The 13,373-nt window shown below is 44.6% G+C and overlaps 1 protein-coding gene across 1 annotated transcript; it reads right to left on the bottom strand.

The window, feature by feature from the left end:
- Positions 1 to 10,709: 10,709 nt before the first annotated feature.
- LOC125517625 (uncharacterized protein At4g06744-like) lies at positions 10,710 to 12,250 on the bottom strand. Its single transcript, XM_048682833.2, has one exon. It carries the CDS (start codon positions 12,237 to 12,239, stop codon positions 10,959 to 10,961), a length of 1,281 nt encoding a protein of 426 aa, XP_048538790.2. The 5' UTR covers positions 12,240 to 12,250; the 3' UTR covers positions 10,710 to 10,958.
- Between the last annotated feature and the right edge of the window lie 1,123 nt (positions 12,251 to 13,373).

Genomic DNA, 13,373 nt, shown 5'->3' with positions numbered 1-13,373 from the left:
ATATCAGCGAATGCTACACTCTCTCTATAAAAATAATCATCGAATGTTAGGGCATGTACAACAGTGTTATTTTAGGAGTGCCACATATGATAAACGTTGAGGTGGAGGAGAGATAAATCATAAGAAAACTCTTGCCTTCTGTTATTTAAGAGAAGATCACTTAGCACAATATGTCTCACTGTATTTCTAGGAATTGTTTTTATTGAAAATAAGACTAAGAGATAACTCATTGTAGACATATTTTTATTATCATCTCTAAATTACATGCAAGGCTTAAGATAATGTTGGGTTTCGTAGTAATTTCAAAAAATTTCCTACGCACACGCAAGATCATGTGATGCATAGCAACGAGGGGGGAGAGCGTTGTCTACGTACCCAACGCAGACCGACTGCGGAAGCGCTGACACGACATAGAGGAAGTAGTCGTACGTCTTCACGATCCAACCGATCAAGCACCGAAACTACGGCACCTCCGAGTTCGAGCACACGTTCAACTCGATGACGATCCCCAGACTCCGATCCAGCAAAGTGTCGGGGAAGAGTTCCGTCAGCACGACGGCGTGGTGACGATCTTGATGAACTACAGCAGCAGGGCTTCGCCTAAACTCCGCTACAGTATTATCGAGGAATATGGTGGCAGGGGGCACCACACACGGCTAAGGAATAGATCACGTGGATCAACTTGTGTGTTTCTGGGGTGCCTCTGCCTCAGTATATAAAGGAGCCAAGGGGGGAGGGGGCGCCGGCCAGGAGGAGGGCGCAGGAGGAGTCCTACTCCTTCCGGGAGTAGGACTACCCCCCCAATCCTATTCCAAATAGGATTCCCAAGGGGGGAAAAAGGGAGAGGGGGGCCGGCCACCTTCTCCTAGTCCTAATAGGACTAGGGAAGGGGGGAGGTGCGTAGCCACCTTGGGCTGCCCCTTTCTCCTTTCCACTAAGGCCCATGAAGGCCCATATGGCTCCCGGGGGGTTCCGGTAACCTCCCGGTAACCCGGTAAAATCCCGATTTCACCCGGAACACTTCCGATGTCCAAACATAGGCTTCCAATATATCAATCTTTATGTCTCGACCATTTCGAGACTCCTCGTCATGTCCGTAATCACATCCGGGACTCCGAACAACCTTCGGTACATCAAAATGCATAAACTCATAATATAACTGTCATCGTAACCTTAAGCGTGCGGACCCTACGGGTTCGAGAAAAATGTAGACATGACCGAGACACGTCTCCGGTCAATAACCAATAGCGGGACCTGGATGCCCATATTGGCTCCTACATATTCTACGAAGATCTTTATCGGTCAGACCGCATAACAACATACGTTGTTCCCTTTGTCATCGGTATGTTACTTGCCCGAGATTCGATCGTCGGTATCCAATACCTAGTTCAATCTCGTTACCGGCAAGTCTCTTTACTCGTTCCGTAATACATCATCTCACAACTACCATATTAGTTGTAATGCTTGCAAGGCTTATGTGATGTGTATTACCGAGAGGGCCCAGAGATACCTCTCCGACAATCGGAGTGACAAATCCTAATCTCGAAATACGCCAACCCAACATCTACCTTTGGAGACACCTGTAATGCTCCTTTATAATCACCCAGTAACGTTGTGACGTTTGGTAGCACCCAAAGTGTTCCTCCGGCAAACGGGAGTTGCATAATCTCAGTCATAGGAACATGTATAAGTCATGAAGAAAGCAGTAGCAACATACTAAACGATCGGGTGCTAAGCTAATGGAATGGGTCATGTCAATCAGATCATTCAACTAATGATGTGACCTCGTTAATCAAATAACAACTCATTGTTCATGGTCAGGAAACATAACCATCTTTGATTAACGAGCTAGTTGAGTAGAGGCATACTAGTGACACTTTGTTTGTCTATGTATTCACACATGTATTATGTTTCCGGTTAATACAATTCTAGCATGAATAATAAACATTTATCATGATTATAAGGAAATAAATAATAACTTTATTATTGCCTCTAGGGCATATTTCCTTCAGTCTCCCACTTGCACTAGAGTCAATAATCTAGATTACACTGTAATGATTCTAACACCCATGGAGCCTTGGTGCTGATCATGTTTTGCTCGTGGAAGAGGCTTAGTCAACGGGTCTGCAACATTCAGATCCGTATGTATCTTGCAAATTTCTATGTCTCCAACCTGGACTAGATCCCGGATGGAGTTGAAGCGTCTCTTGATGTGTTTGGTCCTTTTGTGAAATCTGGATTCCTTTGCCAAGGCAATTGCACCAGTATTGTCACAAAAGATTTTCATTGGACCCGATGCATTAGGTATGACACCTAGATCGGATATGAACTCCTTCATCCAGACTCCTTCGTTCGCTGCTTCCGAAGCAGCTATGTACTCTGCTTCACATGTAGATCCCGCTACGACGCTTTGTTTAGAACTGCACCAACTGACAGCTCCACCGTTTAATGTAAACACGTATCCGGTTTGCGATTTAGAATCGTCCGGATCAGTGTCAAAGCTTGCATCAACGTAACCTTTTACGGTGAGCTCTTTGTCACCTCCATATACGAGAAACATATCCTTAGTCCTTTTCAGGTATCTCAGGATGTTCTTGACCGCTGTCCAGTGATCCACTCCTGGATTACTTTGGTACCTCCCTGCTAAATTTATAGCAAGGCACACATCAGGTCTGGTACACAGCATTGCATACATGATAGATCCTATGGCTGATGCATAGGGAACATCTTTCATATTCTCTCTATCTTCTGCAGTGGTCGGGCATTGAGTCTTACTCAACTTCACACCTTGTAACACAGGCAAGAACCCTTTCTTTGCTTGATCCATTTTGAACTTCTTCAAAATTTTGTCAAGGTATGTGCTTTGTGAAAGTCCAATTAAGCGTCTTGATCTATCTCTATAGATCTTAATGCCTAATATGTAAGTAGCTTCACCGAGGTCTTTCATTGAAAAACTTTTATTCAAGTATCCCTTTATGCTATCCAAAAATTCTATATCATTTCCAATCAGCAATATGTCATCCACATATAATATCAGAAATGCTACAGAGCTCCCACTCACTTTCTTGTAAATACAGGCTTCTCCGAAAGTCTGTATAAAACCAAATGCTTTGATCACACTATCAAAACGTTTATTCCAACTCCGAGAGGCTTGCACCAGTCCATAAATGGATCGCTGGAGCTTGCACACTTTGTTAGCTCCCTTTGGATCGACAAAACCTTCCGGTTGCATCATATACAACTCTTCTTCCAGAAATCCATTTAGGAATGCAGTTTTGACATCCATCTGCCAAATTTCATAATCATAAAATGCGGCAATCGCTAACATGATTCGGACGGACTTAAGCATCGCTACGGGTGAGAAGGTCTCATCGTAGTCAATCCCTTGAACTTGCCGAAAACCTTTTGCGACAAGTCGAGCTTTGTAGACAGTAACATTACCATCAGCGTCAGTCTTCTTCTTAAAGATCCATTTATTCTCAATTGCTTGCCGATCATCGGGCAAGTCAACCAAAGTCCATACTTTGTTCTCATACATGGATCCCATCTCAGATTTCATGGCTTCAAGCCACTTTGCGGAATCTGGGCTCACCATCGCTTCTTCATAGTTCGTAGGTTCATCATGATCTAGTAGCATGACTTCCAGAACAGGATTACCGTACCACTCTGGCGCGGATCTTACTCTGGTTGATCTACGAGGTTCAGTAGTATCTTGATCTGAAGTTTCATGATCATTATCATTGGCTTCCTCACTAACTGGTGTAGGTGTCACTGAAACAGTTTTCTGTGATGAACTACTTTCCAGTAAGGGAGTAGGTACAGTTACCTCGTCAAGTTCTACTTTCCTCCCACTCACTTCTTTCGAGAGAAACTCCTTCTCTAGAAAGGATCCATTCTTAGCAACGAATGTCTTGCCTTCGGATCTGTGATAGAAGGTGTACCCAACAGTTTCCTTTGGGTATCCTATGAAGACACATTTCTCCGATTTGGGTTCGAGCTTATCAGGTTGAAGCTTTTTCACATAAGCATCGCAGCCCCAAACTTTAAGAAACGACAACTTTGGTTTCTTGCCAAACCACAGTTCATAAGGCGTCGTCTCAACGGATTTTGATGGTGCCCTATTTAACGTGAATGCAGCCGTCTCTAGAGCATAACCCCAAAACGATAGCGGTAAATCAGTAAGAGACATCATAGATCGCACCATATCTAGTAAAGTACGATTACGACGTTCGGACACACCATTACGCTGTGGTGTTCCGGGTGGCGTGAGTTGCGAAACTATTCCACAGTTTTTCAAATGTACACCAAACTCGTAACTCAAATATTCTCCACCACGATCAGATCGTAGAAACTTTATTTTCTTGTTACGATGATTTTCAACTTCACTCTGAAATTCTTTGAACTTTTCAAATGTTTCAGATTTATGTTTCATTAAGTAGATATACCCATATCTGCTTAAATCATCTGTGAAGGTGAGAAAATAACGATATCCGCCACGAGCCTCAATATTCATCGGACCACACACATCGGTATGTATGATTTCCAACAAATTTGTTGCTCTCTCCATAGTACCGGAGAACAGTGTTTTAGTCATCTTGCCCATGAGGCACGGTTCGCAAGTACCAAGTGATTCATAATCAAGTGGTTCCAAAAGTCCATCAGTATGGAGTTTCTTCATGCGCTTTATACCGATATGACCTAAACGACAGTGCCACAAATAAGTTGCACTTTCATTATCAACTCTGCATCTTTTGGTTTCAACATTATGAATATGTGTATTACTACTATCGAGATTCAATAAGAATAGACCACTCTTCAAGGGTGCATGACCATAAAAGATATTACTCATATAAATAGAACAACCATTATTCTCTGATTTAAATGAATAACCGTCTCGCATTAAACAAGATCCAGATATAATGTTCATGCTCAACGCTGACACCAAATAACAATTATTTAGGTCTAATATTAATCCTGAAGGTAGATGTAGAGGTAGCGTGCCGACTGCGATCACATCGACTTTGGAACCGTTTTCCACGCGCATCGTCACCTCGTCCTTTGCCAGTGCCCGCTTATTCCGTAGTCCCTGTTTCGAGTTGCAAATATTAGCAACAGAACCAGTATAAAATACCCAGGTGCTACTGCGAGCTCTAGTAAGGTACACATCAATAACATGTATATCACATATACCTTTGTTCACCTTGCCATCCTTCTTATCCGCCAAATACTTGGGGCAGTTCCGCTTCCAGTGACCAGTCTGCTTGCAGTAGAAGCACTCAGTTTCAGGCTTAGGTCCAGACTTGAGTTTCTTCTCTTGAGCAGCAACTTGTTTGCCGTTCTTCTTGAAGTTCCCCTTCTTCTTCCCTTTGCCCTTTTTCTTGAAACTAGTGGTCTTGTTAACCATCAACACTTGATGCTCCTTCTTGATTTCTACCTCCACAGCTTTCAGCATTGCGAAGAGCTCGGGAATAGTCTTGTTCATCCCTTGCATATTATAGTTCATCACGAAGCTCTTGTAGCTTGGTGGTAGTGATTGGAGAATTCTGTCAATGACGCAATCATCCGGAAGATTAACTCCCAATTGAATCAAGTGATTATTATACCCAGACATTTTGAGTATATGCTCACTGACAGAACTGTTCTCCTCCATCTTGCAGCTATAGAACTTATTGGAGACTTCATATCTCTCAATCCTGGCATTTGCTTGAAATATTAACTTCAACTCCTGGAACATCTCATATGCTCCATGACGTTCAAAACGTCGTTGAAGTCCCGATTCTAAGCCGTAAAGCATGGCACACTGAACTATCGAGTAGTCATCAGCTTTGCTCTGCCAGACGTTCATAACATCTGGTGTTGCTCCAGCAGCAGGCCTGGCACCCAGCGGTGCTTCCAGGACGTAATTCTTCTGAGCAGCAATGAGGATAATCCTCAAGTTACGGACCCAGTCCGTGTAATTGCTACCATCATCTTTCAACTTTGCTTTCTCAAGGAACGCATTAAAATTCAACGGAACAACATCACGAGCCATCTATCTACAATCAACATAAACAAGCAAGATACTATCAGGTACTAAGTTCATGATAAATTTAAGTTCAATTAATCATATTACTTAAGAACTCCCACTTAGATAGACATCCCTCTAATCTTCTAAGTGATTACGTGATCCAAATCAACTAAACCATGACCGATCATCACGTGAGATGGAGTAGTTTTCAATGGTGAACATCGTTTATGTTGATCATATCTACTATATGATTCACGCTCGACCTTTCGGTCTCCGTGTTCCGAGGCCATATCTGCATATGCTAGGCTCGTCAAGTTTAACCTGAGTATTCTGCTTGTGCAAAACTGGCTTGCACCCGTTGTAGATGGACGTAGAGCTTATCACACCCGATCATCACGTGGTGTCTGGGCACGACGAACTTTGGCAACGGTGCATACTCAGGGAGAACACTTCTTGATAATTTAGTGAGAGATCATCTTATAATGCTACCGTCAATCAAAGCAAGATAAGATGCATAAAAAGATAAACATCACATGCAATCAATATAAGTGATATGATATGGCCATCATCATCTTGTGCTTGTGATCTCCATCTCTGAATCACCGTCATGATCACCATGGTCACCGGCGCGACACCTTGATCTCCATCGTAGCATCGTTGTCGTCTCGCCAATCTTATGCTTCCACGACTATCACTACCGTTTAGTAATAAAGTAAAGCATTACATCGCGATTGCATTGCATACAATAAAACGACAACCATATGGCTCCTGCCAGTTGCCGATAACTTGGTTACAAAACATGATCATCTCATACAATAAAATTCAGCATCATGCCTTGACCATATCACATCACAACATGCCCTGCAAAAACAAGTTAGATGTCCTCTACTTTGTTGTTGCTTGTTTTACGTGGCTGCTACGGGCTTAAGTAAGAACCAATCTCACCTACGCATCAAAACCACAACGATAGTTTGTCAAATAGACTCCGTTTTAACCTTCGCAAGGACCGGGCGTAGCCATACTTGGTTCAACTAAAATTGGAGAGACAGTCGCCCGCAAGCCACCTATGTGCAAAGCACGTCGGGGGAACCGGTCTCGCGTAAGCGTACGCGTAATGTTGGTCCGGGTCGTCTCGTCCAACAATGCCGCCGAACCAAAGTATGACATGCTGGTAGGCAGTATGATTTGTATCGTCCACAACTCACTTGTGTTCTACTCGTGCATATAACATCAACACATAAAACCTAGGCTCGGATGCCACTGTTGGGTTTCGTAGTAATTTCAAAAAATTTCCTACGCACACGCAAGATCATGTGATGCATAGCAACGAGGGGGGAGAGCGTTGTCTACGCACCCAACACAGACCGACTGCGGAAGCGCTGACACGACGTAGAGGAAGTAGTCGTACGTCTTCACGATCCAATCGATCAAGCACCGAAACTACGGCACCTCCGAGTTCGAGCACATGTTCAGCTCGATGAAGATCCCCGGACTCCGATCCAGCAAAGTGTCGGGGAAGAGTTCCGTCAGCACAACGGCGTGGTGACGATCTTGATGAACTACAGCAGCAGGGCTTCGCCTAAACTCCGCTACAGTATTATCGAGGAATATGGTGGCAGGGGGCACCGCACACGGCTAAGGAATAGATCACGTGGATCAACTTGTGTGTTTCTGGGGTGCCTCTGCCTCAGTATATAAAGGAGCCAAGGGGGGAGGGGGCGCCGTCCAGGAGGAGGGCGCAGGAGGAGTCCTACTCCTTCCGGGAGTAGGACTCCCCCCCAATCCTATTCCAAATAGGATTCCCAAGGGGGGAAAAAGGGAGAGGGGGGCCGGCCACCTTCTCCTAGTCCTAATAGGACTAGGGAAGGGGGGAGGTGCGCAGCCACCTTGGGCTGCCCCTTTCTCCTTTCCACTAAGGCCCATGAAGGCCCATATGGCTCCCGGGGGGTTCCGGTAACCTCCCAGTAACCCAGTAAAATCCCGATTTCACCCGGAACACTTCCGATGTCCAAACATAGGCTTCCAATATATCAATCTTTATGTCTCGACCATTTCGAGACTCCTCGTCATGTCCGTAATCACATCCGGGACTCCGAACAACCTTCGGTACATCAAAATGCATAAACTCATAATATAACTGTCATCGTAACCTTAAGCGTGCGGACCCTACGGGTTCGAGAACAATGTAGACATGACCGAGACACGTCTCCGGTCAATAACCAATAGCGGGACCTGGATGCCCATATTGGCTCCTACATATTCTACGAAGATCTTTATCGGTCAGACCGCATAACAACATACGTTGTTCCCTTTGTCATCGGTATGTTACTTGCCCGAGATTCGATCGTCGGTATCCAATACCTACTTCAATCTCATTACCGGCAAGTCTCTTTACTCGTTCCGTAATACATCATCTCACAACTACCATATTAGTTGTAATGCTTGCAAGGCTTATGTGATGTGTATTACCGAGAGGGCCCAGAGATACCTCTCCGACAATCGGAGTGACAAATCCTAATCTCGAAATACGCCAACCCAACATCTACCTTTGGAGACACCTGTAATGCTCCTTTATAATCACCCAGTAACGTTGTGACGTTTGGTAGCACCCAAAGTGTTCCTCCGGCAAACGGGAGTTGCATAATCTCATAGTCATAGGAACATGTATAAGTCATGAAGAAAGCAGTAGCAACATACTAAACGATCGGGTGCTAAGCTAATGGAATGGGTCATGTCAATCAGATCATTCAACTAATGATGTGACCTCGTTAATCAAATAACAACTCATTGTTCATGGTCAGGAAATATAACCATCTTTGATTAACGAGCTAGTTGAGTAGAGGCATACTAGTGACACTTTGTTTGTCTATGTATTCACACATGTATTATGTTTCCGGTTAATACAATTCTAGCATGAATAATAAACATTTATCATGATTATAAGGAAATAAATAATAACTTTATTATTGCCTCTAGGGCATATTTCCTTCAGATAAGACTATCCTATCAACCATCGTACATGCCCTTACAATGCACTTCAGTTTGACGAAGGGGTGCTTCAGTGATTCTTAAATCATGATTAGTAATTTTGAATATTCAAAGTAAATAAAAAATAAAAGGAAATTTCTTGAACAAATAGTCAGGGTACACCCAACAACAGGTTCTGAGAAAAATATTACAATTCTGAGCCACCATTTGACAAGATGGAAGGTTCCTTATGGTGGAAAGATATTCTCAAGCTCTTGCCTGAATCCAAAGCATCTGCTTCCTGCAAACTTGGTGAAGGAAGCACCATTCCGTTTTGGCATGACAAATGGCTTGATGACGCACTAATTCATAAATACCCAGAATTGCACTCTTTTGCCATGGGTGATTCCAAATCTTTGGCTATGGTTTCATAGGCCTTTGTCCTTGCAGGCACATGGTCAACTCTTTGGGATTCAAAATACAATGATCAGCTATGCAATGGTGACCAAAAATATATTTACCCCGTGTTTCACTGATCAAGCAATGGTAACCAATGGCACATTGTAGCAATCCACATAATTACAACATCTTATAATTGACCCAAAAATATATATAATTGAAATATGCAAGATACGGTCCAAATTAGTTTACTTCTACAAAACTGACATAGCAGCACAATACATAGTACAAGAGCCGAGATCTAGACCCGACAACCACACGTACAAAGAAAACAAACAGCAATCACGAGCTCATGAAACACATACAAGAATACAAGAGCAAATACCGACGACGTAGGCCGGTCGTCCCCCACTGCATGCGGTGGCACCTCATTCATGTAGAGTGGCATTTTAGGATTTCAAACACAATTATGGGACTTTTGTGTTCCAGTTTAGTTATATTTGATGAAACTAATTAAAAAATTGAACATTTTTATTGGATAATTCAAACACATGCATGGGGTCCACACTATGTATTAGTGGCATCTCGAATTTCTGCGCATGCCGCTAGTTCTTTCTACACTAGCGGCATTCGTTGTGCTACACATTGCTAGTATATTCGAGATGAGGGCTTCCCGGGTGCCCCTTACTAGCAGCGTGCGCTTGTGCCACACAAGGCTAGTAAGATGTTATTAACATTGTGTACTATTTGCCACACAAGGCTAGTAAGATGTTGTTAACATTGTGTACTATTTTCATGGACGTCGCCGGTATTTTGCCAAATTAGCACTCACGCCCCGTTTTATCCACACGTTACTGGTAGCAAAATCCTATAAAAGGTTTCTGCATTAGTGAAGAGTTAATCCCAGGAACGAAAAACGGTGCGGTGAAGCATACCTTAGCCCTAGTGGGTAGTCTATACTCCCTCGGGTGCCCGTGTTTTGCTAGTGTTTCTGATACGTATTCTCCTTTTAGGTTAATAACATACATATATTTTAGGGGCAACAGTTTAATAAAATTTGAATTGTTGTAACTAGTAAAGTTGCTATGAATACAATAAAACAATTCTTGACAGTGGAGTCAAATAAATAAAAATAAAAACAACACCACATATATACAATAATATTTATAAATCTAGACGCACAAGCAGACGCTTGTTCTGCAAAACAGAGTAACTACGACGCATGACATATTTACCTTGTATTTCACCGATCAAGCAATGGTAACCAATGGCACATTGGAACAATTCACATAATTCCAACATCATATAATCACCTTATATCTCGCTTCATATCATATAATTGAAATATGCAGCCCAACAAATATATAATTGAAACATGCAAGATACAATCCAAATTAATTTACTGCCACATAACTGACGTAGCAGCACAACACACACAGTAGCCGAGATCTAGACCCGACAGCCACACGTACAAAGAAAACAAACAGCAATCACGTGCACAACAACACCAAACACATACAAGAATACAAGAGCAAATACCGACGACGTAGCTAGGCACGGCGTCCCCACTGCATGCGGTGGCACATCACTCATGCAGAGTGGCGTACACCACGTAGCTGGAGTAGTCCTTGGCCACCCTCCCCTCCGGCGCCGCCGCGTTCATCTTGGCGTCCGCGGCGGGGCAAGCCACGCGAGCGCTTGCCGCCGGGCACGTCTTGGGCTGGCTCAGGAACGAGGCGCACTCCGCCGGGCCCCTCTGGTTGGCGAAGCCGGGAATGCAGTTGCGCTTCACGTCCAGCACGCCGTCCTTGATGAGTGCCGAGCACGCCGGCCCGACCGACGTGAAGTAGTTGCTCGACAGCGTGAGGTTGGAGAGGCGGCCGGCCGGGCTGGCGAGCTTGCAGAGTGCGTCAGGGACCTGCCCGTACAGGTGGTTCCCGCCCAGGTTGAGCTGCTCGACGCTGCTGAGGCACGAGAAGGATGAAGGAATCGGGCCGGTCAGCTGGTTCATCCCGGCGTCGATGACGGTTGTCTTGGTGAGCATGCCGAGCTCGTTGGGGAGGCAGCCGGAGAGCTGGTTGTTGAGGAGGAGCATCTCAACGAGGGAGTCTTGCATGTGCTCGATTGATGGCGGGATTGGCCCCGTAAGCTTGTTGTTGGCAAGGGCGAGGTAGCTCACCTTGGAGAAACCAAGATTGGCAGGAAGCGGCGCCGATAGCTGGTTGTTGTTGAGCAGGAGTGCCTTGGCACTCGTGGCACCATGGGCGGGGTGCTTCGGGTCCAAAATGGGGCGAAGGCGTATGCCCGGGCAAAAGTTCTTCCCGAGACATAGTTGACTTAGATGTGTTGTTGCTGTTCCACTTTTAGCTTCTTCGAATTGATCACCCTGCTTGTTGTGGACGTCTAGCATGTACAGGTAGGAAAGTCCGGTGAGGACGGGGACTTCGCCGCCGAAGTTGTTGGAGGAAGCCTGGAAGAGTGCAAGATCGGGAAGCTCGTCGACAAGATCTTGCTGCATCGGTGAGCATAGACCAAAGCCATCAAAAATGACTGATGTCACCGTGAGGTTACTCGCTTGTCCATGCGGCGCTCCGCAGTGGAAGCCGAGGTAGCTCGTCGTGGCGCAAATGTCGTGGCCTGTCCAGGTGCTGGTTACGTTTTTGGGGTCGGAGGTGATGGTGTTCTTGAATCGCTGGATGGCGAAGTATGCATGGTAGAGCTGCTCGCTTGGGAAGTCGCGTGGCTGTGGGTACGAGGAAGAACGCTTATAGGACAGCTGTGGCTCCGCGGAGCCTGCTACGATTGCAGCAACGGACGTGAGCAGGAAGAATTGTTGGACTAAGGGACGCTTGAGGTGATTGGCCATTGCTGTTTCGAGTTCTAGCTTTCCTTGAAGACGGACCTGTGGCATAACAGACATATATATATAGAGACCTCGGCAAATACCCAATGGTTCCTGGGGACATTTGTCCCCGGAATCTCACCACTCATCCACACCGGGCTACTTGTGTCGTAATACTCGTGCATTCCACACATTCCATATGGACCACAAAATCAGTATGGTGAGAGAGGCCATTGCCATCCTATCCCACGTGTGAGCACCGGTTTGCCTTGCCCACCAATCATTCATATTTGTCCTCCATATGCCAAATGAAGGTGTCTCAACTTTTCAGCCTGAAATTCCCTTATAACCATGTTCCAAAGCCAAAGAGAGTATTGCATTTATAGAATAGTAAGGGCCCACATTCTTGCAACCTCTCATAAAGGAGGTAAAAAATATTGACAAAGAAGAAATCTAATACCCCAAAAACCAAATTTCATTCCCCGGAAGCCATCAAATTCCCTGCAAAATTTCAATTCATAGTCAACTTGTTCTTTCCTCCGTATTTTTTACCTCTTTTTCCTTGGCTCCGTTGATGTGCTTATATGCTGAAGTTCTCCATTACCCGGAAATCAATTCTCCATTATCACTTTATTTACTAAATATTTCCTTTACTTGTGATGCATATATTGTTGGAAATATGAGCAATTTACCAAATAATTTTACTAACGGAAATACTAGATAAAGCATGACTAATATAGCAGAGATAAAGCAAGTCATACAATCTGACAGAGAGAAGGTAAATAGCATCTGCATATATGATCTTGAACTGAACACATCTAGAACATACACTAGATCAAGTTGCATATATGAAGTAAAACCTAACATATGCAAGGCAAACACTAGAGCAAAGAACTGTGGCAGGACTTCTAATAGAAAGAGCAAGAACATGTACGGGACTGCAGCAGGAGCAGAAGGACTGGACTTGGGGTCGACATTCTCGCCAGCCATGTCGTTGATGAGGTTGTCGACGTCGGGGAAGTAGTCGTCGGAGTCCGAGGCGCCCGTGATGAAGAAGTCAGTAGTCGCGCGGAGCGCTCCCCAAAAACCTTATCACCCTTCTCCCGTACAGGACTCAAAGAGGTGCAGTTTCAGAGGGCTACTGTCCTGACCTGCGGT

This window comes from Triticum urartu, chromosome 6A (assembly GCF_056163025.1).
Source record: "Triticum urartu cultivar PI428250 chromosome 6A, HENAU_Tu73, whole genome shotgun sequence".
Lineage (NCBI taxonomy): Eukaryota > Viridiplantae > Streptophyta > Magnoliopsida > Poales > Poaceae > Triticum > Triticum urartu.
Note: the sequence above shows the minus strand (reverse complement) of the source record. Positions and strands in the feature narration are given on the sequence as shown.

Coding starts and splice junctions, on each gene's coding strand:
- LOC125517625 (XM_048682833.2), bottom strand. CDS start 12,239: ATGGCCAATCACCTCAAGCGTCCCTTAGTCCAACAATTCTTCCTGCTC.